Source organism: Pan troglodytes, chromosome 10 (assembly GCF_028858775.2).
Source record: "Pan troglodytes isolate AG18354 chromosome 10, NHGRI_mPanTro3-v2.0_pri, whole genome shotgun sequence".
Classification (NCBI taxonomy): domain Eukaryota; kingdom Metazoa; phylum Chordata; class Mammalia; order Primates; family Hominidae; genus Pan; species Pan troglodytes.
Window position 1 is genome coordinate 23,149,748 of NC_072408.2, and position 25,798 is coordinate 23,175,545.

Here is a 25,798-nt window from a genome sequence, read left to right on the forward strand (position 1 = left end):
GGGGCCTGTAGCCACTTCATTTTGGCCAATTTCTCCCATTTAGAACAATTGTATTTACAATGCCTGTACCCCAGTTGTTTCTAGGAAGTAACTAACTTGCTTTTGGTTTTACTGGCTTATAGGTGGATGGGACTTGCCTTGTCTCAGATGAGACTTTGGACTTGGACTTTTGGGTTAAAACTGGAATGAATTAAGACTTTGGGGGACTGTCGAGAAGGCATGATTGGTTTTGAAATGTGAGAGGGACATGAGACTTGGGAAGGGCCAGGGGCAGAATGATATGGTTAGGCTTTGTATCCCCACCCAAATCTCATCTTGAATTGTAATCCCCATAATTCCCACATGTCAAGGAAGAGACCAGGTGGAGGTAATTGAATAATGGGGGTGGTTTCCCCTATGCTGTTCTTGTGACAGGAAGTTCTCACGAGATCTGATGGTTTTATAAGTGGGTCGTTACCCCTTCACTTGGCACATCTCCTTCTTGTCCTTTGTGAAGAAGGTACCTAGCTTCCCTTTCATCTTCTGTCATGATTGTAAGTTTCCAGAGGCCTCCCCAGCCATGCTGAACTGTGAGTCAATTAACACCCTTTCCTTTATAAATTACCCAGTCTTGGGCAGTTCTTTATAGCAGTATGAAAACGGACTAATACAATTTGGTCAACCTTATCTATGGAGTGAAGTATCATCAATAGATAACTATCTATTTAAACCAATGACGGGTTACATCTTGTTGATTAGAGAGGAGGCCTGGATTATGGATGTCATATTTGGCAGCTAATGGGAAACCATGTCCAGAGAAGATGAGGAACAACTTTAAAATATAAGTTCAGGGAAAAGAGTAAAGGTACAAATTGATTATATGTGTTTGCCATTTGTCAGCCAATGATACTTTTCCTTGTAGTTACTTTTACTAGGCAATTTTTTTTCCTCCTTTCTCCCTCATGAACTCACTTGCTGTGTTCCTTTTTTTAAATTGAGATATAATTTATGTACAATAAAGTTTACCCTTTAAACTGAAGTTATGGTGAACCCTCTTCAGGCGTTTTTAGCATTCTCACAAAGTTGTGCAGCCATCTCTTTGCTCCCTTTCTCACATGGGTAGCTAATTATCCTTGGATCGTGTAAGCATGTCTTTGTGGAATCATAGTCTGCAGATTTAGTATTAGTGTCACATTGATTATCTCCAAAGGGGCTTTCTGCTTCCATATTTACTCTGGCCAGTGCTTCAACCATAACACTGGATCTTTATTATATTGCTCCAAATCAGAGCCCTTTGTTTTAATTACAAATCTTCTAGGGCTCCCTTCACATAACTCTCCTTCCTTGACAGCCATACTCAGAAAAGGGGAGGGGAAGGGGAGAAGTGCAGCATTATTTTGGAGAACCCGTATTTGAGTTGTTCTCTATGTAGATATTTAAAAACACCCTCAGGAGAACTAATACAATGTTAAAAATTAGAGAAGTGGTCTTGTAAACACTTGAATTAAATAATCCCTTTCTTTTTTCCAAATGCATTAAAACCCAAAACCTTACAGTTGTTTGAAAGATTAAACAAGTTGGGTGTGGTGGCTCATGCCTGTAATTCTAGCACTTTGAGAAGCCGAGGTGGGCAGATTACTTGAGCTCAGGAGTTCGAGACCAGCCTGGACAACATGGTAAAACCCCATCTCTACAAAAAAATTAGCTGGTATGGTGGTGTGCACCTGTACTCCCAGCTACATGGAGGGCTGAGGCAAGAGGATCTCTTGAACCCAGGAAGTCAAGGCTGCAGTGAGCCAAGATTGCACCACTGCACTCCAGCCTGGGTGACAGAGTGAGACCCTGTCTCAAAAAAAAAAAAAAAAAAAAAAAAAAAAAGAAAGATTAACTGAAACCCACTCTAAAAATAGAAGTTATGTACTTTGATTAGTAACTTATTTCTGGCATTACTACAGTTCATTTTGAACACCCTAAGTTTTAAAAGGAAAGGGAACATCTGACTTACTGGACATATTCAAGGACTTTTGTTTCGATCAGGTGCGTCTACCAGTATTTTGAAGGGTTTGCATAATTATGCAGAATCTTCTCCTGGTCAGTAACCAAAGATTATACAGTCAGAGTCCCCACTTTGTATTCCACTTAAATCATACTGTTTTGCATTATTTTAAACGGTTGCAACTTTATTTTTATTGAGGGGAAGGCATCCGGAAGAAATGTGGTTATCATAAGATCATCTTTCCTTTGGGGCATTGGAGATATTTTCCAACCCTAAAATTGTGATTTCTTTCTGACTGCCATTATGCTTAAACAAGCATCATTGCTTAGTTATCGTGTTCTATTGCATTGCTAACGTGATGGACTGGACCGACAGAGAATTACTCTGTAGCTCACTATTCAGATTGGAAGAAAGCACTGGAAAGAGCAGGTGTTTGAATTTTTCACTTTTCTTCTTATGCTTTTATTTCTCTCTTTCTCTTTACACCCTTTCTCACATGGGTAGCTAATTATCCTTGGATCATGTAAGCATGTCTTTGTGGAATCACAGTCTCCAGATTTAGTATTAGTATCACATTGATACCTCCAGAGGGGCTTTCTGCTTCCATATGTACTCTGGCCAGTGCTTCAACCATAACACTGCATCTTTATTATATTGCCCTAAATGATTTCCAAACCTATGTTGAACAAAAGAATACAATATTGAAGACTTTTAATTTGAGGGCTTATATCTTTGCATACCCTGCTTAATTTTTTTCCAAGTGTCCCATTGCAGATTGCAAGTATAAGTTAGTGTCGGAATTACCATACGAAACTCTCTTTCTAACTTTAATCGGTAATTTCTTAGCAATAGAAAACATGATGCTAATGAATAATGTACCCAAAAGCTCTTATTATAGGGTTGGTATGAATTCCACTTAATGACAAGCTTTCTCAAGCAGCAGTTGATTTGAAATCCTACTTTTCATTAGTGAAGTATAAAATGTTAATAATACCTTCCACTGTGCTGTTCTTTTGTAGCATAGCAGCATATATCTTCCCTGTTCACCATGGACTCTTTTTAAGATCTTACTAGTAACTTCCTATATCGTAAATAAGATTTGTCCAAGAAATAAAAATGTGTGTTTTCCCATTGTTAGCTGTATGTTTTTCTAATAATCACATCTGAAGCTTATTATACAGTAATAGCCTTAAGATATTATTTTTTTAAATATACTACTTTGGTCTTAATACTAGTTTTTAATCTCTTCTTGTTTCTGTGAAGTCTGAATGAGATTTTCAAAATTGAATAATAATTTGATCCGTTAATCTTTTGAAGCTAGTAATTTTATTTTCCTCTCTTTGCAGTCTCTGAGGTTCGCAAATGAATAGAGCTTCATTACTGCAGTCTGCATTTAATAACCATTATCCATTATCTTGTAATTAAGACTCCCTGTAACGAATCATGAGGACAATGCAAAAATACATAGTACATTTCTTTAATGAACTGGAAAATGTTCATCTTGTTCTATTTAGTAATGAGTTGCTGAATAGTCATTAAATCCACTGGAGAATAGAGCTAGATGGATTTTGAAGACTGTCTTGAGTTTGTGGTTAATCTATTAGAATTAAAATTTCATCTTCTATTTTTATCAACAGCTGATTAGAAGTCATTCTATTTGACCAAATTGATTAGAAGACCATATACAAGGGCAGCTGTTGTTTAATGAAAGTTTTTAATGAAACTGTACCATGGAGACTTGTAATTATAGGCCTTAGAAAAGCTTTGAGTTGCCTTAGACCACAAAAATAGTATTGTGCTAAAGATTTCAAATTAGGAAAATAAAAAATACAATTTAATATAACACTATAAATTTATTATGAATTTTAATTTGAACTAATCACAGTTGAATATTAGTCTACTTAGTGTGTTCCTTTTGACTTTTTCAGTCCTTTCATCTCTTAGTTTAGTCATTTAGTTGAAATTGTGGGCACTGATGAAAGAACATTTATAGGGATAGCTATTGTAATTTGAGATATTTTCTCATAAGATTTTTGTCCCCAAGCTGAGCAGAGGTAATCTTGGCTAATGTTAGATTTACGTGAGCTCTGAAGAGAGTCTGTAGTGCTGTGTGGTGTTGGTAATTCAAACTGTAGCATTTATTTCTCTAAGGTAATTTTGTTTTAGCAGAAGGGCAAAGGAAGCAATATTAAAATGAGAAGTAAAACAAAAGTGTGTCCTACTTAGTCCCATTGGAAAATCCATTTTTCTTTTGACAGTAGTAAAGTAATGATGTACTTTCTAAAATATTTTGTGTAATTAAAGCTAGGTCTTATTCCTCACTTAAAAAATAGCCAGTGTCTGCATGCCTGAACTATTTTTAATATCTTGTGGTCTCTGACTCTCAATTGTCCTTTCTCAACACATCCAATACAGACACTAAATTTAGCATCTTAAAACACTGATTTCATGTGATCAGACCTCACATTACCTAAAGAACAGAGCCCAATGTCTGTGGGTTCAAAGCTCTCTATAATATTTTCCTAAGAGATATTTACAGTCACATCTTATAAAACATACATTCATATATCTGTGTATATGTCCCTCCTCCCACCTCACCTCCAACACAGACTTCTTAGATGTATTCTTTCATTATTTGGTATGCCATATACTTTCTTTGCTTTTGGTGTTTCTTCTTATGGTGGTGTTCTTCCATGTGTGCCCTCTCATCTTTAAATTTTGTCTCTCCTTCAAGGTCTGTAACACATTCCATCTGTTCCATGAAGCCTTCCCGTATTATTCTAGCTAAAGTTATTTCTCTGATCCTTTGTAATTCTTATTGATCATAATACTTACTGGGCATATGATATAGTTTGGATTTTTGTCCCTTCCAACTCACATGTTGAAATGTGATTCCCAGTGTTAGAGATAGGGCCTGGTGGGAGGGGATTGGATCATGGAGGTAGATCCTTCATGAATGGCTTTAGCACCATCCCTTTTGGTGATGACTGATTTCTTGCTCTGAGTTCACATGAGATCTGGTTTTTTAAAAGAGCATGGCACCTCCCTGCATCTCACTCCCACTCTCGCCATCTGACATGCCTGCTCTCTTTGCTTTCTGCTGTGATTGTAAGCTTCCCAGGAGCCTCACTAGGAGCAGATCCCAGCACCACACTTCCTGTACAGTCTGCAGAATTGTGAGCCAATTAAACCTCTTTTCTTTATAAATTACCCAATGTATTAGTCCACAGGCTGTGCAGGAAGCATGGTTGGGGAGGCCTTAGGAAACTTTTAGTCATGGTGGAAGGGGAAGCAGGCATGTCTTAAATGGCTGGAGCAGGAAGAAGAGAGAGGAGGGGAGGTGCTACACACTTTTAAACCACCAGATCTCATATTAACTCACTATTGTGAGAACAGCACCAAAGGGGAAATCTACCCCCATGATCCAATCTCTCCCTACCAAAGACACCTGAACATTGGGTGGGGGTTACAATTTGACATGAGATTTGGGCAGGGACACAGACCTAAACCATGTCACTCAGCCTCAGATATTCCTTTGTAGCAATGCAAGAATGGACTAACACAGAAAACTGATACCAGGAGTGGTGTGTTGCTATAAAGATAGCTGAAAATGTGGAAGCAGCTTTGGAACTGGGTAATGGAGAGGTTGGAAGAGTTTGGAGGGCTCAGAAAAAGACAGGAAGATGAGAGAAAGTTTGAAACTTATCAGAGACTGGTTAAATGGTTGCGAGAAAATGCTGACAGAAATATAGACAGTGAAGTCAAGGCTGAGGAGGTCTCAGATGGAAATGAGGAAGTTATTGAGAACTGGAGTGAAGGTCACTCCTGTTATGTCCTAGTAAAGAACTTGGCTGCATTATGTTCATGCCCTAGGGATCTGAGGAAATTTGAATTTAAGGGTGATGAACTAGGGTATCTGGAGGAAGAAATTTCTAAGCAGCAAAGCATTCATGATGTGGCCCGGCTACTTCTAACAGCCTACAGTCACAAGCTGGAGCAAAGAAATGACTTAATGTGAGAACTTATATTTAAATGGGAAGCAGAGTATAAAAGTTGGGAAAATTTGCAGCCTTTCCCTGTGGTAGAGAAGGAATTCAAGCAGGCTGCGGAGCAGCTGCTTGCTAGAGAGATTAGCTTGACTAAAAGGGAGCCAAGTGCTCATATATAAGACCGTGGGGAAAAGACTTGAAGGCATTTCAGAGATCTTCGAAGCAGCCCCTGCCATCACAGGCCCAGAGGCCTAAGAGGAAAGAATGGTTTTAGGGGACAGGCCCAGAGCCCCACTGCCTTGCACAGCCTCAGTATGCTGCCACCAGAATCCTAGAAGCCTCAGCTGAAAGGACAACTGATACAGCTCAGGCTGCTGCTGTGGAGGGTACAAGTTGTAAGCCTTGCTGGTTTCTATGTGATGTTAAGCCTTGAGGTACATGGAATGCAAGAGTGAAGGGGGTCTGGCAGCTTCCATGTAGATTTCAGAGGATGTGTCAGAAAGACTGGGTACCCAGGCAGGAATTCTCTACTAAGGCAGTGCTGAAGGGAAATGTAGGGTGGAGCCCACACAGTGTCTCCACTGCAGCGCTGTCTTAGTGGAATTGTGGGAATGGGGCTGCCACTTTCCAGACCCCAGAATGGTAGAGCCACCAGCAGTTTGCAACTACCACATGGAAAAGCCACAGGGCAGAGCTTTCCAAGGACTTAGGAGCCCACCTCTTTCACCAGTGTGCCCTGGATGCAGGACATGGAGTCAAAGGAGATTATTTTGGAGCTTTAAGACTTAATGACTGCCCTGCTGAGTTTGGGGCTTGCATGAAGCCTATAGCGCACCCCTCCCCCTTTTTTGGCTGATTTCTCCCTTTGGGAATGGTAATGTTTACCCAGCACCTTTGCCACAATTGTATCTTGGAAGTATAACTTGTTTTTGATCTCAGGCTGACAGGTGGAAGGAACTCATCTCCAGATAAGACTTTGGACTTTAGACTTTGGCATTTTTGAGCTAAGGCTGGAACAAGTTAAGACTTTGCAGAACTGTTGACAGGGTATTACTGTGTTTTGCAATGTGAAAAGGACATGAGATTTGAGAGGCCAGATGCAGAATGATATAGTTTGGATGTTTGTCCCCTCCCAATCTCATGTTAAAATGTAATCCCCAATGTTGGAGGCAGGGCCTGGTGGAAGGTGTTTGGATCATGGTAGTAGATCCCTCATGAATGTCTTAGCACCATCCCCTTGGTGATGAATGAGTTCTCACAAGATCTGGTTGTTTAAAAAGAATGTGGCACCTTCTCTCTCTCTCTCTTGCTCCTGCTCTTGCCATGTGACATGTGTGCTCCCTCTTTGCCTTCTGCCATGATCGTAGGCTTCCCAAGGCCCTTACCAGGAGCCAATCTTGATACAACACTTCTTGTACAGCCTGAAGAACTGTGAGCCAATTAAACTTCTTTTCTTTATAAATTACCCAGCCTCAGGTATTCCTTTATAGCAATGCAAGAATGGACTAACACAGCATATGTTCAGAAACACCTTAACTACCAGATATATTCTTATTTCCCCCCACACCTAATCTCTAGACAATAAAGGCTTGGCTTGATATTTAAGGACTTCCAGTTTCAGCTTTAACATATAAAGAGCTTGGAAGTTGTCACTCCTGTCCTTAGAGCAAGAAAAAGCAGAATTAACTGAAAATGAGTGACTTTTCTCAGACCCATCAAAGACCTGAGGTCACAAGGTAAACTGTCAGCTTGAAATCCAGAGAGACAGATAAATCCTGAGCATCTCAGCTGAAATTTGCTTACCTGGAACAGAAGCTACTAGAACCAAAACCTAGTAGGAACACTTAAATGGTAATTTTGACAAATTACTGGAGGCTGAGTGTGGCCCCCACACTTTTTTGGGTTTTACCTCCAAGAACCCCACCAAGTTCTCACAGTGAAGAGCCAAAGAAGGTCCCTTCTTGGCTCTGGCAGGAGAAGGAGAAGATAATCATTGTGCAATATGCCCAGCATATTCCCTATAGTAAAGCCTACTCTAGGACAAAATACTAAGTCTTTTCCCACTTGAGAGAAGGGCATTTCCTCTCTAGTCTTTCTGTCTCATCAAAATGGGCAGAGAAAAGCTAAGAAACATTTGTGACAGTTACAGCCCAGGGACACAGGACCACTGAAAGACTGAGATTTAATAATAAGGTTATAGAATACTCCTCCCTCATCTGTTACCACCACAGCAACATGGTTTCAGTATAAGATTACAGCTGACAGAGCTAAAATACATAGGCTTTCTGAAGAGGAATTTTAGGGAGGCCCAGAATAAAGAGGGGAGATAAAAACAAGAATACTGTAGAAATTTGAAGACTATGGCAGCTACAGCAAACCTTAAACACAGCCCAACTCCTTGCCCGATTAACATAAAACCTCACACCAAAGGCCCATTTGTTTTTGTTCATGTTACCCAATATATCATGCATAGCTTTCAACAAAAAATACATTGGATGCTAGAGGCAAGAAAAAAACTCAAACACACTTTATAGAGAAAACAAGTATCAGTATCAGATTCAGATAAGGCGTAGATTTGGGAATTATCTGACAGAATTTAAAATAACTATGACTAATATGTTAATAGCTTTAATGAAAAAACAGACAACATGAAAAAAGATGCATAATAGAATCAGAGAGATGGAAACTAAGAAAGAATTGAAAGGAAATGCTAGAAATCAGAAACACTGGGACAAAATGAAGAATGCTTTTGATGGGTACATCAGTAAGCTGGAAACTGCTGAGGAAAAAAATCAGTGACCTTAAAGGTAGGTCAATAGAAACTTCTTAAACTGAAATGTGAAGAGAAAAAACTGGGAAGAAAAACCCCCACAGCACAGAACATCCAAAAACTTTGGGACAGTTTCAAAAGGCATAACATATGGTGTATAATTGGAATACTAGAAGACGAAAGAAAATAGAGCAGACAACATATTTGAAGTAATGGCCAGGAACTTTCCAAAATTGATGTGAGACACCAAACCACAGATCCATGAAGCTCAGAGAACACCAAGTAGGACAAGTATTTAAAAACTGTGCACCTAGACATATAGTCAAATTGAAGAAAACCAAAGACAAATAGAAAATCTTGCAAAAAGCCAGAGAAAGAAAACACTTTTCATTTAGAAGAAAAAATTACTACAATGGACTTCTCATTGGAAAACATGTCAGCAAGAAGTGAGTGGAGTGAAATACTTAGAAGAGTTTAAAGAAAAAAGCAAAAACAAAAACCCAACAACATGGAATTCTGTGTTCAATGAAGCTATTTTTCTAAATTGAAGGAGCTCAGACAAACAAAAACTGAAGTATTTAATTGCCAGCAAAGCTTCCCAAGGCTTCAGAGAGCCTGTGTATTTTAGCTCTGTCAGCTGTAATCCACTCTTATTACGCTGTAATCCACTCTTATTACACTGAAATGTTAAAACAAGTTTCTCAGGGAGAAGAAAACTTACATAGATCAGAAGCTTTGATCTGCATTTAAAAAGGAAGCGCATTAGAGAAGGAGTAAATGAAAAAAATAAATTTTTAACTGATTTAAAAGATAACAATTTAAAGTAATAATAGAACAATTTGTTGAATTGTTATATTACCAGATAGGTAAGCTGAAATGAATGACAGCAGTGTTATAAGAAGCAGGAGAAAAGAATTGGGAATACTTTGTTAAAATGTACCTGCAGTACCTATGTAGTGGTATAGTGTTATTTGAAGGTGGACTTAGTTAAAAATGTATATTGAAAACTCTAGGGCAGTCACTAAAATATGTACAAAAGTATGATTGATATGAGAAGAGATAAAATGGAATAATATAAAATGCTCAATTAAGCCAGGAAAGGCAGAAAAATAGGTGTCAAAATTAACCAAAAAAATGCAACAAATGGAAAAGTAATAAACATGGTAGATATTAATTTGACTACATCAGTAATTACTTTAAATGTTCGTAGTCTAAATATGCCAATTAGAAGATAGAGATGATAAAAAATCAAGATCCTACTATGTGTTGTCTGTAAGAAAGCCACTTTAAATGTGAAGACTCAGAAGGTTAAAAATAAACAAATAGGAAAGATGCACCACGCTAACACTCATCAAAGTAAAGTGGGAGTAGCTATATGAATTTCACACAAAGCGGACTTCAGAAAAAGGAACACTAACAGCGATAAAAAAGGATATTTTATAATGATGAGGGGGTCATTTCTCAAGGAAGACATAACAATCCTATGTATGTATGCACCTAGCAACAGAGCGTCAAAATATGAGGAAAAATTTTATAGAACTGAAAAAAAGAAATAAACAAATCTACTATTGTAGCTGGAAACTTCAAAGCTCCTCTTTTAGTCACTGATGGCTGAAGCAGGCAGAATAACAGCAAGGATATAGTTGACCTGAACAGCACTGTCATTCAATATGATCAAATTAACATTTATAGAAAACTTCATCCAACAACAGCAGAATACATATTCAAGTTCACATGGAACATTAACCAAGATAGACCACATTCTGGTCCATAAAACACACCTTGACAGATTTAAAAGACTGAAAATCACACAAAATATGTTCTCAGACCACAATGGAACTAAGCTAGAATTCAATAGCAGAAAGTTAGCTGAAAGATCCCCAAATGTTTGGAAATTAAACAACACACTCCTAAATAACATACGGGTCAAATACGTCTCAAGAGAAATTTTAAAATACTTTGAACTAAATGAAAATAAAAATACACCACCAAAATTTGTAGGATGTTCCAAAAGCGGTGCTTAGAAAGAAATGTATGGCATTAGATGCATATATTAGAAAAGAATAAAGTCAATATGCAAGCTTTCATCTTAGGAAAGTAGAAAAAGAAGAGCAATTTAAGCCTAAAGCAAACAGGAAAGATAGAAATGAGAACAGAAATGATGAAATTGAAAACCAAAACAACAGAGAAAATTTTTTTTTTAATATCCTAAAAGCTACCTTTTTTTTTTCTCCCCCCGTAAGATTGGTAAACAGCTAGCTAGGCTAATCAAGAATAAAAGAGAAAAGACATAAATTACCCATATCAGAAATGAAAGAAGGGTCATCTCCTCTTTCCATGGATATTAAAAGGATAATAAAGGAATGTGTGAACAGCTCTATTTTCACAAATTTGATAACTTAGGTGAAATGGATCAATCCTCAAAAGACATAAACAACCAAAACTCACAAGGAGAAATAGTCTGAATAGGTCTATATCTATTAAAGTAATTATTTAAATTAAATTTAATTTCTTTTATAAAATATTTAATGTGACTTTTACATAAATTGTAAATATGTTTACACATTTATGTAAATATATAAAATATTTTAATTATATAAAATTATTTATTTAAAAATTTAACAAATTACTAAAAACTATTTATAACCTTCCAAAAGAAAGCACCAGCTCTAGATGGCTTCATTGGTGAATTCTGCCAAACATTTAAGGAAGATATAATACCAGTCTTCTACAATCTCTTCCGGAAAATAGGAGAACACTCATTCTGTGAGACAATTACTCCAAAACCATTACTCCAAAACCAGATAAAGACACTGCCAGAAAGAAAACCTATAGATGAACATCTTTAATGAACATACATATAAAAATCCTTAACAAAATATTAGCAAAACGAGTCCAACAATGTATAAAACTAATTATATGCCACAACCAAGTGTGATTTATTCCAAGTATGCAAGTCTGGTTCAACATAATGTAATCCATATCAGTAAGCCAAAGAAGAAAAATCATATGATTATATCAATTGATACTGACAAGGCATCTGACAAATTCCAACACCCATTTATAAGAAAGCCTCGGCAAACTAGAAATAGAGGGAAATATCTTCAACTTAATAAAGAACATCTGCAAACAAACCTCAGCCAACATACTTAATATTGAGAAATTGCGTGCTTTCCTCCTAAGATCCTCTTAAGGATAAGGCAAGGATATTCTCTCTTACCACTGCTATTCAACATTGTACTGGAAGTCCTAGCTAGACAAGGAAAGGAAATAAAATGTGTACAGGTCAAGAAGTTTGGTAGGCTAAAGATGACTCCTGAAGATAGGTTCACATCCTAATCCCTGGAACCTGTGAATGTTACCCTCTTTGGGAAAAAGAGCTGTTGCAGGTGTGATTGATTTAAAGGTCTTGCGGTGAGGTGATCATTCTGGATTATCCAGATGGGCTGTAGAAGGCATCATGACAAGTGTGTAAGAAAGACTCAGAGGGAGATTAGACTTATAAACAAAAGACTGTATGAAGACAAAAGCAGAAATTGGAGTGATGCAGCTGAGAAATGCTGAAAGCCATTAGAAGAGGCAAGGAACAGATTATCCCCAGAGTCTCCACAGAGAGTATGGCTCTGCTGACACTTTTATTTTGGATTTCTGGCCTCCAGAATGGTGAGAGAATACACTTCTGTTGTTTTGAGCCACCAAGTTTGTGATCCCTTGTTACAACACCAATAAGAAACAGGTATGAGAAGAAAGATATAAAACTGTCTTTGTTTATAAACATGATTGTAGAAAATCCCCCCAAATCAACAAACTCCTGAAATTGCTTAATGAGTTTACCAAGGTTGCACGATGCATGGTTAATATACAAAATTCAGTTGCTTTCCTGTCTAGCAGCAGTGTACAATTGAAATTTGAAATTTAGAAAACTATTTGCAAAAGCGTCCAGTATCCATGGATTCCACATATTTACAGATATGTGTATATAAATGCATTAATATACACAGATATATTTCCCTGCTCAGTAAGCTAAGAGAGCTAAAAGCAAGAACACTAGAGCAGCAGTGAGCATACCTAGCACCCATATAGTGGTTTCCAATACCATTCTCCAGTAAAAGGAGCCAGGGCTCATTGGAGAAATGGCTTATACCAGGACTGGTGCAGAAAACACACAAGATAAGCCCTGAGCATCTTGTAGTCTCAGAAAGTAAGTGCTTAAAAAACAGAAAAATCCACATGATGCAAAGGCATACAGGAAGCAACTGAAAGAGCTCCCAGTGGCCAAAGCTGGAACCGTGTGAACAATAAAATAAATAAGGTAGTGTGGAATTATAAACCCAAGTGTAAAATAAGTATCTTCAAGTGTATATTGATATTAAGTAAATTATTGTAAATTTTAAAATGGAGAGGACACAAACCTTCCCATATAAAAAATTCCAAGTAATTATGTAGCCAAGCCCCCCCTCGTGGAGGTGGATTATAACTTCCCACTCCTTAAATGTGGGATACCCATAATGACTTCTTTTCAAAGAGTACAGTATGAAAAATGGGGGGAAAAGATTAGCTTTACAGTGGAGAAACCGAGCCAACACTAACTACCTCAGCCAAGTGCTCATGGTCAACATCAACAGTGGTAAATCATGGTGCTAGTATGTGCCCTTGACATAATGTGATTAACATAGCAGTTTCCCTCTATGGTCTTACCAAACCTATAACCTCAGTCCAGTGATGAGAAAAACATTTAACAAATCCCAACTGAGGGAGGGAGAGTATTTTGAGAATACTGACCAGTACTTTCAAAACTGTCAAGATCATCAAAATAAAATAAGAAGAATCTAAGAAACTATCACAGCCAAGAGGAATCTATGGAGACCTGACAAATGTAGTATGCTAGATGGGATTGATTATTGAGTCATACTAAAAAAAATCTATAAAGTGTGGACTTTGGTTAATAGTATATCAGCATTGGTTCCTTAATTGTTACAAATGTACCATAATTATATAAGATAGTAATAATAGGGAAAACTGGGTGTGGGGTATATGGAAACTCTGTATTATCGCTGTAATTTTTCTGTATATTGAATTTTGTTCTAAAACTAAAAGATTATTTAAAAATAAACAAACTGGCCGGGCGCGGTGGCTCACGCCTGTAATCCCAGCACTTTGGGAGGCTGAGGTGGTCGGATCACGAGGTCAGGAGATGGAGACCACGGTGAAACCCCGTCTCTACTAAAAAATACAAAAAGTTAGACGGGCGTAGTGGCGGGCGCCTGTAGTCCCAGCTACTCGGGAGGCTGAGGCAGGAGAATGGCGTGAACCCGGGAGGCGGAGCTTGCTTGCAGTGAGCCGAGATCGCGCCACTGCACTCCAGCCTGGGTGACAGAGCAAGACTCCGTCTCAAAACAAACAAACAAACAAACAAACAAACAATTTTGTTCTGAGCCACCAGCCCAGTTTTGTTACTGGGACTGGAATGAAACACAAGATTATTTTCCCTTCTTCATTAGTCAGTTAAAGGTGGAAAATACTGTAGTTTTCTTTTTCTTGGTAGCTGTGTCCATCCATCTAGAAATTATTTATTGAGCTTCTCCTGTGTGTCGTGCTCTGAGGATACAGAAGAGTATAAGAAAGATGCAGCACCTGCCCCTAAACGTCCAGAAAGGGGCATAGACATGCAAATAATGTGTGGGCCACTGTAGCTACTGCTGGGCTACTGTTGCTGCCATAGTAGATCTTCTGCTTTGCTCTCCCAAATATATTAGAAAGAGAGTGTCCACCCCGCCCTTCTGAAGGAGTTTGGCTCTTTTGATTAACTTTAGATGGTGTGGTTTTTAAGAGATCATGCCTTGTTTTCAGACCTCCAAATGTAGCCTTGGTCTTTTTTTTTTTTTTTTTTTTTGAGATGGAGTCTCACTCTGTTGCCCAGGCTGGAGTGCGGTGGCACAATCTCGGCTCACTGCAACCTCCACCTCACAGGTTCAAGCAGTTCTCTTGCCTCAGCCTCCCGAGTAGCTGGGACTACAGGCACTCACCACCATGCCCGGCTAATCTTTTTTTTTTTTTTTGTATTTTTAGTAGAGACGGAGTTTCGCTATGTTGGCCAGGCTGGTCTTGAACTTCTGACCTTGTGATCTGCCAGCCTCGGCCTCCCAAAGTGCTGGGATTACAGTTGTGAGCCACCACGTCCAGCCAGTAGCCTTGGTCTTCTGTCTTAATCTTCTCTTCCAAGATGCTTAAGATAATTTAGGTGATATCCATTATTATACCCAAAAGCCTTGTAGTGAATCAAAAGATGCCACATATTAGAAAAACACATCTTGATATCATTATGGATTCTTTGGGGGATGTTTCCCTCACCTTCTTACATCTATGTGGAGGCTTTAATCTCTTCTTTTTGATTGTCTCATTTCTGATGTTGTAGGCATCAGGCATCTGTTCTATAGTCTGTTCATCTATGCATTTATTAATGAACTTAGTATATGCCTAGCTCAAGGCCTTTACACTTTGTTTTCCTGCTTGTAATGCTATATCTGCACATTTCCTTCATTCAATCTCTATTTGGATTTGATTAATTAGAGATGCTCTTATGATAACTCTTTAAATATAGCTGCCCCTCACCAACTCCATCACTCTCTATCTCATTACATTGTATTATATTTCTCCATAGAACTTATCTCCACTTGACATTTGTTTCTTTATTGTCTTTCTCTTCTAGAACACCTGCTCACAAAGGCAGGAACTTTCTGTTCATTGGTTGCTCTATTCCCAGCATCTTTAGAGCAGAGTCTGGCACATGGTAGTACTCAGTAAATATTTGTTGAACAAATGCATGCATGGTAGTCATGTCTCCACTTTCTCCCAGGCAGCCTTACAGACCCAAAGAAATGAAGGCTTCCAATGACCTGCTCTGATGCATCAGTGTCCATGGAATTTGTACAGATTGCAGTCCTACTTAAGTCCTTGCTTCATTTCTATTTGTATAATAATTGACAGTTTTCAAAGTGCTTGCTATGCGATTGTCCCTTTTGATGCTTTGTGTAATACTATGAAGCAAGTGGGAATTTCTTAGACCTGTCGTACAAATGAGGAATGTAAGGGGATGGAATTTCACAGGTAACTATCAGAGCCAGAGCTAGAAACCAGATCTCCTGACTTCTAGTTCATTTGGTGATTACGCGGGGTTTACGTTTCATCTCCACCCATGTCTACATTGTATGGTTTTGAGGGCAAGGTCTTGAATTTTTTGTATTTATATTTTTCCATATGCCTTATACACAGTGTGCTTAATAAAGGTGTGTTGCTTTGGGCCTTTAGGCCACTTCAACTTTTATCTTTCACTTCGTTAATGGACTTTGGGAGGATCTCAGAGACTTGTTTTAGGTATGGTGCCACAGATTCCATAGGTTAGGGCCATGAATTTGCACACAAATCACCTAGGAACTTTGGTTATGTTAGATTCTGATTTAGTTGGTCTGGTGTAGTGCCTGAGATTATGCATTTTTAACAACCTCTGGTAGTGCCCATGCTGCTGGTACATCTTCCACACTGACTATTTCAGGGCCTTGTAACACGTGAAAGAGGTATTCTTTGTTTGGCTATCTGACTGTGTGAACCTAGGTAAGTTTATTGGAGACGCTGTGATGTATTGTTTAGGCTAGATTACTTTGGTTAAAATCCTACCTTTCCATTTACTGTGTGATCTCAGGTAACTTACTTAACTTTTCTGTGCCTCAATTTCCTCTTTAAAAGTAGAGATCGTATTACTATGATCTCTATTTTTAGCTCATGCAGGTATTGACTGAATTAATACTTGTAAAGCATCTAGATTCATAATGCATGGCACTCAATGAATCTTAACTACTGTGATCATTTCTTTGTCTCCTTGTGTTATTCTGTTAAACTACATTAATAGGTTTAAGATACATTTGAAGGAAGGAAGTTGTTTAAGATATTTGCAAGGTATGAAATAGCGTGGTCTCTTTCATGGAAATGCTAATCTTGTTGGAAAACAGTTCTTTCATTAATGAACAATGCAATAGAAATCAGCTAATGGTGATTCTTCTTGAGCTGTCACAACTGTATACTGTGTACTTTTCATTAAGCATGAGCAAATTAGGAGAAAATGAGTAGGCACTCCTGTTTTGTAGTAAAATGTTACGATGTATAATATTAAGCATAGGGCATAAAATTGTTTTTATTCATCTCAGTTATGTATTAAATGAACCAACTTGATTTTAATTGGCATTGTGGAAATATGGAGGCAAGAGTATCAGAGGTCAGTGAGAATATATTTGGTGCCTAATACAGTGATGGTAAGGGGGAAAAAGTATGGACATAATCATTTTAAAGGGAGATTTTGGTTCTAGTTTTTCCAATAATTAATGAAAAATAACATTGGGTTTCTTCGGGAAAAAATTTACACAACTCATTTCTCCCACTGACTCAAAAGTGTAAAAAAAAAAATCTTTAATTAACATGGAGTTTTTCTTCTTTTTGTTTTAGGATCAGATTTTATTAAGACCTCTACTGGAAAAGAAACAGTAAATGCCACCTTCCCGGTAGCTATAGTAATGCTGCGGGCCATTAGAGATTTCTTTTGGAAAACTGGAAACAAGGTATATTATTGCCAGCAAATCTTTCTTCAGAGTAAAGATAATGTTATTTATAATACTAGTTACAGCCACAATAACTGTCTTTATATGGAGAAGTTGTGAATGAATTACCTTTATTAAGATAAATGTTTAATTTACCTTTCATTATAAAAGAACACACTGATGGAGAAAAATTGTGATTAACAGAAAGTGAGTTGTGAGTGTGGGAGTGAGTATGTGTGATCAAGATGTAAACTCACTTTATGTCCTTTTGTTAACCGAAGACAATTTTGTCACTGACAAGAGATTCCTAAATGGGTTCTTTAACGAACTAATTCTGCTGCAACACAGAGGCTTTCTCACAAGGCGTTGGCCAGTGAAAACAGGTTAATGCAGAAATTAAACTTCCTTGAGGAACGGAAAGAATTGCAGAGTAACATTTATTGAATGATAAGCTGTGGTGGTGATATGAAAGGTATGCAATATAATGGGAAACAATCTTTTCCTGTCATTATTGAAGGACACACATAAATTGGTTTTTCTGTTGGGAAACCCCCGGTCCAGAAAAACTTATTACTTTTAATAATATGAGGTGAAGAGAAAATTCTCGAGGAGATGAACTTATTAAACAAAATAATGAAATGCTGTGAAACAGCAGGGAAAAGGTAGCTAGACGTTATATAGCTCTTGAATTAAATATCAATTTTTGCGTTTTATGGCAGTTGGATGTGCTCTTTGGAAGACTGTTAAGCTGAGGAGGGTGTATACTAGCTTTTGTCAGCTTTTTGAAAAATAATACATATTTTTTGAAACATATGAAGTTAAAAGGAAAAATGCGTATGAGGTGCTTTTTTAAAAATGAGTTTGGATTTTCCTTTTCATCTCAAGTTACTTGTTTAGCTGCAAATTATCTCAAAGGATTTTTTTTTACATGATTGGAGAGCAAGGTTGTGTGTGTGTGTGTGTGTGTGTGTGTGTGTGTGTGTGTGTGTGTTTAATGACACTTTCCCTTCCTGAGAGGCATCTTTTAAATCCAGTCTCTTGATTTGTGCCAAATAGAAACCCAAAAAAGACCTTTAATCCTTTGTCCATTGGATGTGATGACTTTATATGTAAGTGTAGCTTCAGTTTATTTTGGAATAGTGGCCTTTTTTTAAATATACTGTTTTATGAGACGAAATAAACTCCTTCCAGAATTTTCTCACTTAGAATAACTTCACATCTTAATTATGAATAGGATAAATATCTATTGTGAACTACATGAGAAAGCTGACCCAACTCGAATAACCTCTACCTGGTATCCTTTCTGCAACAATCCAAATAAGTTAAAAGAGTTTTTGTTTAGATAAGCTGTAAAAATGATAAATCTATCTTTGGTCCTCAGTTGAAACTACCACCACTCATTTGATTGTGATTCTCATTCTTAGCCAAAGAATATCAAAACCAAATGTGAAGCTTTTCATACTTATAGATGCCTGGGCCCCCATCCCTGGTGGTTTTGGGTCTGGCATAGTCTTCAGGTATCTGTTTGCATTAAGTTCCATTGCCAGGGTTCAGACCTGCCATTGGGGACCCAGTCCTGTTTTGTTCTCAACAAACATTTATTGGGTAGTTAACCATGTGCCATCTTAACCTGTGTTAAATGCTAGGAATGGAAAAATGAGTATGTTCCTTCTCAGGAGAGCTCTTAGACAACAAGCAAAGAATGTCAATGAAATTTTTAAGTGCTCAGTGTTCCAGGCCAGAGTACAGAGGGAGGGACACTTTGCTGTCTTTCAGTCCTTTCTTTTTAATTGTATTGATTCTTTTCCTCGGTAATAAATAAGTCCATCCTAGTTTTATTAAGAAAAAGACAGGTACAGGCCAAATTGTATTCATTTAATCATATTCGATTTCAAACAAAGAGGTTCTGTGTATGTGTTTGCAAATCAGATGCAGCCTTTCGGGTTGCTTGACAAGTTGCTTGGGCAGCCCTTAGACTATAAAGTTTCTACGTCATTGATTTAAGGGTGTTTTAAAATGCTATAGGCTACCTTCCAGACCATGATTAGTGTCACTCCTGAGAAGCAGAGGTTTAATATTTCATAACTGATTTCATTGCAGATTTATGTTTTCCATATTCTCTTTAAAAAAAAAAAAGGATAAACTTATGTTAGAACCTCTCTGAAAACAGACTTGCTGACACAAACTGAACTGTATAGAAAATCTGTAAGAAGCACTGCCTAATTGACAAAAATGGTCCTATGATTAACATGTATGCTAATATAAACTAATTGATTTTTTTGGCTTCTTCTCAACAAATAACCTCATCCTACTTAACTCCCTACTACCTTACAGAGTCATAGCTTGGGCTCCAGAGTAATAGCAGATATGGTTGGAATCCGTGCACTGCTACTGCTTAGTTGTATGACGTTGTGTAATTGAGGCAGGGAAACCAGTTAAAAGACTTTTACTGATATTTCCTGTGAGAATTGATAAGGGTCTAAACTGAAACAAGTGAGAGTGCAGTGGAAAGTGTGCATGTTGGGGGGGGGGGGTAAGGAAGGTAAGGAGGTAGAATTGGCAGGACTTAAATATTGATTGGGTGTGGTGTGGCCAGGGAATGGTGGAGTTTGGATTAAACTATAAGGTTTCCTGCTTGGGTTGATAATAGAATATATTCATTTAATGTCTCCCTTCTCTAGCGTTCTGTTAGCAGTCATCTGCTGGTGCAACCAGTCACAGCCCTGAGTGATAAAACGTGAGAGATTTAGTACTCAGGCTCTGAGGTGTTGTTTTGACCACTACCATCTACAGATTCCCAACTCTACTGGATAGTCAGGTTCCTGAAACATGTAAATCCACATAATCAGAGTTTTATTGTATATGGAACATATCTTTCATTTCCTAATGGATCCAGGGACATCATTTACGAATATCAGATATTGGCTGAATTCAGCTGTGTTATGATCAACCTTAAAGACTACTGGACTATGAGGAGCCCCTCACGGTGTTTTTCTACTGCCCTTACATAACTGGTCTGCCAGCTTTTTAGAACTGTGTGTGCCTGCAACTTAGAAAAAAAATCCCACAGTTAAATTGGTTAAAACAACTGTCAACTTTCCTTGCTTTTTTGCTGCCGGTTTGGTTAGGGTAACCTTGCAGCCTTGCTGATTCTGTCCTTTGATTTTAAATGCACGTGTCTTTTGAACCTCAAGATGAAGGCTGAGAAGTGACTCTACAGGCTTACTTGTGGAAATGTAGAATGAGTGGGCTTTTGTGATCTGTTTTCCTATTTATTGACACCTTCCTTGTTTATTCCAGGTTCACAGCTATAGTCTAGATGGTTGAGGTTTATGACTTTCCAATAAGTGAAATGTTAATGAGGGTTATTAACCCTCACTAGTGTCTGTTTGGAAGTAGTGACATTCTTCCAAAAATCTTGGAAAAGTTGTTTTGTAGTGTGAATGAGCATGAGTCACTGATCTAAGCCCTTTCACTGGATGAAGTGAAAAGATTTTTTTTCAACAAAAGAGGGAGAGAGAGAATCAAGACTCTGATAAACATAGTACTATTTTTAAAAGAAATCCAATAACAATAAAGATTGTTCTATTCTCTGCCTTCCCATTTAGATAGGGTTTAAACCAGCAGGAGGCATCCGCAGTGCAAAGGATTCCCTTGCTTGGCTCTCTCTTGTAAAGGAGGAGCTTGGAGATGAGTGGCTGAAGCCAGAACTCTTTCGAATAGGTGCCAGTACTCTGCTCTCGGACATTGAGAGGCAGGTGAGTAATCATCTCTGTCTTTGGAATAAATTAACAAGTGTTTTTTGAGAAAGGAATTGAAAAGTCAAATTGAGAACTGGAGATAAAAACTCATCTGACTGACCTCATCCTACCCAATCCTCTACCTTTTCTTCCAAGCAAACCGCCATCAGAAGTGAGTGGGGTGGAGATTCTGCTGAAGCACATACTAGTGAGGCTTTCTAATGAAATGTTCGTTAAAACTATTCATTATTATTTGATAGTATAATTATTAACTGATGTGTGTAATTATAGAATGATTGTTAATTAAACTCTGCTTTTCCTCACAGATTTACCATCACGTGACTGGAAGATATGCAGCTTATCATGATCTTCCAATGTCTTAAATTAGTCACCAGTTCCAGAAAAGTTCTTTACGGCAACGTTTAAAAATTATTTTTCTACGAAATTGCTAAAATTATTTAATTAAAAAATTGGGCAGTAGGTAACTGGCATTCCTCTCTTTAAAATTTCTACCGAACTTAATGGAATGGAAAAAGCAAACTCATCCACATGTGGTACTCATTTCAGGCACATCTGAAATGATCTTAATTACTAGAAGATCTGCACTATTAACTTTGTGAAGAGTTTCTCCTAAAAACTTTAAGTAAAATGTTAATGGTAGCTTTGATAACATCAAATTCTAAGGGAGAAAAAAACAATATTAAACCGCCCAAGCAGTGTGCCCTAGCAGAGGAAAATGCAACGTCTCGCAAGTGCTGCTGTAACGACTTCAGGAGTCACTGATTCAGCACTAATTTCCTGCCGTGAAAACTCATCTTTCATTTTTGCTGTGAATTGGCACTTTTATTAATTGTTGTCCTAATGAAATTTCTGGCATTGTCATATACAACTATGAATATCATTAAAATTTTTAAAATAATAAAGTTCCTATAGTTTATTTTTTTAAAAAACTTAAAAATTGTTACAATACATAATGAAAAAATAATCCATTAAACATAAAAAGAGGTTTGATCAGTGAGTCTCTGAATCTCTCTAGTTGATTCCTTGGGTATATATCTGTAAAACACCCCAGTACGTTATTAATGAATGCAACTTATGTATGTGTTCTGAAACTCTTCAAATTTTCTGGTATAGTGAATGGAGGAAAACAGTAGATATTAACAGCACTTGCTGTGTAATAAGCTTTACATATATCAATTTATTTAACTCTGATTTAATCCTCATAATAGTAAGGTAACTACAGTAAGGGTTTTGATTCTTATAGCAGTAAGTACTGATGTAAACATCCTTTTATACAGACAGGGGTCTGAGGAACAAAGAATTTAAGCAACGTGCCAAAGGTTGCTCAAAATTAGCAGAGTTAAAAATCAAGCCCAAGCAGACAGGCTGGCTCCCAAGTGCGTGCAGTCACCCCCATGTCTCCCTGTCCCTCGGTACACATAGTCAGGTGTACATAAACAGAGCTCCCCATCAGCTGAGAGGACGGTAATCTGCCTCATGGTGGCTGGCTTTTTTGCTGTCTGTCTGTCCCAGCCTCGCTCTTCCGGAGATTCTGCTTGCTAGCACCTCTACCACGTTACAGAATGTGTTTCTTTGAATGGTGATTTTCATCAGGAGAGTCTTTTTCTTCCCTGAATGGCTCTCTAGTTGCTCATAAGCAAAAACCTGGACTGGAAGTCAGTTTTGGTTTCATCTTCTCACCTGCTGAATTCTAGCCTGAACTCTCCCTCCTTCTGACTTTGACTCCTTGGTCCAGTCAGTTCACATCTCTTGACCTCAGTTTCTTCATCTGTAAAGTCATTGGGTTGGGGCAAATGATATCAAAGTTCTTTCAGACCTAAAATTATATTACCCTAAGGATAATTAGAACAAATTCAAGAAAATGTTTTATGGCTAAAAAGAGAAAACACTTTTGTACCAATCTAAATTAGAATTTGCCTCTCGGGAGACAATTTAGCAAGTCCCTCAGAGCACCTCTCTAACTGTAAATGAAATGACTAAAATAAGAATAGAAAAGAAATTCTGTTTTTCCCCAGTGCCTTAGCAGGATGCCAACTTTTGACTTGTGCCTTTGGATATGGTCAGTGGCTCCGAACGCCATATCCAGCCTCACAATATGCTAGCCCAGGTGCCCACCAGTGCAATGGCCAGTCACCTTTGGAGAAGAAACATTCCAGAAAAATAATTACAGTCTATCACCTTTGAAGCTATTCCAATTTCACAAGGGTTTCTGTTTTCCTCCCATTAAACCCAGCTGGTCATTTTAGTTGATCAAGTGAACAGGCATCATTATCTTCAATTTTAATTTATATGAGGCATCCACTGAAATTGACCTCTGTGGACAATTACAGATTCACATAGGAAATTAAGACTAGTGAGTCCCTCAGACCTATTAAGAGGCTGATGAGCATGGCCTGATCTAAAGGTAAGTAATGTTATATTTGGGGGGCAAATTTATTCCAAGGACTGTGGGGCTCTTCATCTGGGAATGTCTGCCCATCCTTACCTGGCTCTTGAAATCAAATGTAACACAGATGACTTTAATAGGAACACCCTCATTAATGTTGATTGCTATGAGAACATAAGAGGAAGAGGTCATTTCTGAGGTGACTATGATTTACTACAAGCTGATTTGTGTGCTTCAGAACACTGGGATCAGATGCTTTACACAATCAGAAAATGACCTTCTATGTTCTGTGTTTAAAGCTTCTAAGTTAATAAAAGCACCCTGCCTTGTTGCAATTGTTCAGTAAAGCATATTAGGCTTTAAAGTTATTTTTGAAACTATCAGTCATATAATTTGGGAGCATAAAGAGACTTTAGAGAACATCTAGTAACACTGTCTTTTTTTTACATTGAGAAAAGAAGCAGAGTGGAGAAGTCACTTGTGCAAGGTCACATAGAATGTCAGAGCTGATGCCAGAATGTACATCCCTACCACATGACGAAATATTTTACAACACATACCCTGGTCTTTGGAACTGAAAATTCCTTGCTTGTTTATGCACCCTGCTATACCTAATCATGTTTGTCAGCATGTGAACTTGAGACTTACAAGAGATTCACTTTTGAGTCTTCAAAATGGTGTTTTAGAGACCAACCTTCTCAATCTAGCCCAAGCGATAGTTTGATAGCATGGTTGATTTCATCTGTTAGAATCTCAGAATTTTGGATGACCTCTAGAACTGATTTTTTTTTAAAGGTTGAATGTTACTTTGTTTTGTTTTAAGGAAGAAAAAGACACGGGGGCTTGTTTGGATTCTAATTTGTATACACGTGGAAAGGAAATGACATGTAGTCACAAAACAGTTTGATAATTACAGTATTCTTGCCTCATTCTGGATTATTTGAACACTAATGAGAAATTCAGACAAATTGGTTCACATGAAAAATAATTTGTAAAGAGACCTGTGGTAGCAGTGGGAACTGTTACAGATATCTGGAAGTGCATCCTCACAACAACATAACACAGTCTCTGAGCAGAACAGTTTGCTATGTCATACATACATGTCTTACAGAAACCAAATCTGTTTCTTTGGAAAAATTAACTTACACTTCTAGTACAGAGAGAAGCCAGCATTAATTTTTCTTCCATCAACCTGATATTGTACACATCATAAATAGGGCCACAGTGCAGAGGTATAAAGAAGAAGAAATAATTTGAGTAGATCTTACCTTCCAAGACAGTGAAATGTTATGCCCATTTTGGTGCTAGGAAAAAGGTATGAGGTGAAATCAATTTCTACATTTATTTTCCTGATCACACTCAGGAGTTCTGCCTCCCAAAGAAAATATGTATTTTATAACCACCACCAAATGATCCTTTTTAGAAATGACCACAGGTAACATCTGGCTGATACATAAAATATGTAGTAAAAATAATCATTTTTAATTAACTAAAACCTGCTCAGGAGAGAGTCAGAGGAATATCCATCTGGTCAATTCACACTTAATAGGACAGATGAGGATCAGGATGTTTAATGCAATACACGTGAAATACTTATTGACCTTACAATGAACTAAAACTTTTTATTGGGAAAAAGAACACAGATGAGGAGGAAGAATTGGAATATCTAGAAAGGACAGACCTAAAATTTGATATTTTTAGAAGTACGTCTTGTAAAACAGGTAGAATATAAGAAACCTAGGTCATATGGCATTAGTTTCTGTTTTCCAATGACAGGGAATGTTTTCATTTGAACAATAAAATAAGGTTATACTTTATTCGGGAGATTGGCAACGAGTTTTAAGAAGTGCTAAGTATCTTATAAGAAGTGATTATAAGTAAAAGTTAAAGGAACTGGGATTATTTAGCCTGAAGAGAAGATCAAAGGGTACTTAATGTCCGACAATCCCAGGAAAAGTTACTTCTATATTAGAGTTTAGTAACACAGTCCTGTATCTCCTCTGTTGAAGAAGAAATGGAATTTATGCTACATGTGAAGTTAGGTTAGTTCTAGGTAAGGACTCCCTTAATGGACTAGAATGTGTTATTAAGAAGGTACATCTTACTATTCTCAGTAGTAGACTTGTCTTTGTGTTTGATGGTTTAGTTGTGCTGCCAAAAAAAGTGTTTCTCAAATGGAATCACTGGGAGGATTATATGAAATAAGTCTGATCTCCACCCCCAGAATTTCCAATTCAGTAAGTTAGCTGTAAAGCCTGAGAATTTGTATTTCCAACAAGTGCCCAGGTGATGCTGATGCTGTGCTCCAGGAACCACACTTTGGGAACCA

The 25,798-nt window shown here is 37.6% G+C and overlaps 1 protein-coding gene across 1 annotated transcript in view; it reads left to right on the forward strand.

The window, feature by feature from the left end:
- Positions 1-21,985, forward strand: part of DERA (deoxyribose-phosphate aldolase) — a 125,033-nt gene extending 103,048 nt beyond the window's left edge. The window contains exons 7-9 of the mRNA XM_520770.7: positions 17,231-17,343; positions 20,931-21,080; positions 21,389-21,985. Coding sequence (XP_520770.3) covers positions 17,231-17,343; positions 20,931-21,080; positions 21,389-21,445 — 320 coding nt within the window. The 3' untranslated portion in view covers positions 21,446-21,985. The remainder of the gene's footprint in view (positions 1-17,230; positions 17,344-20,930; positions 21,081-21,388) is intronic.
- Positions 21,986-25,798: the final 3,813 nt, after the last annotated feature.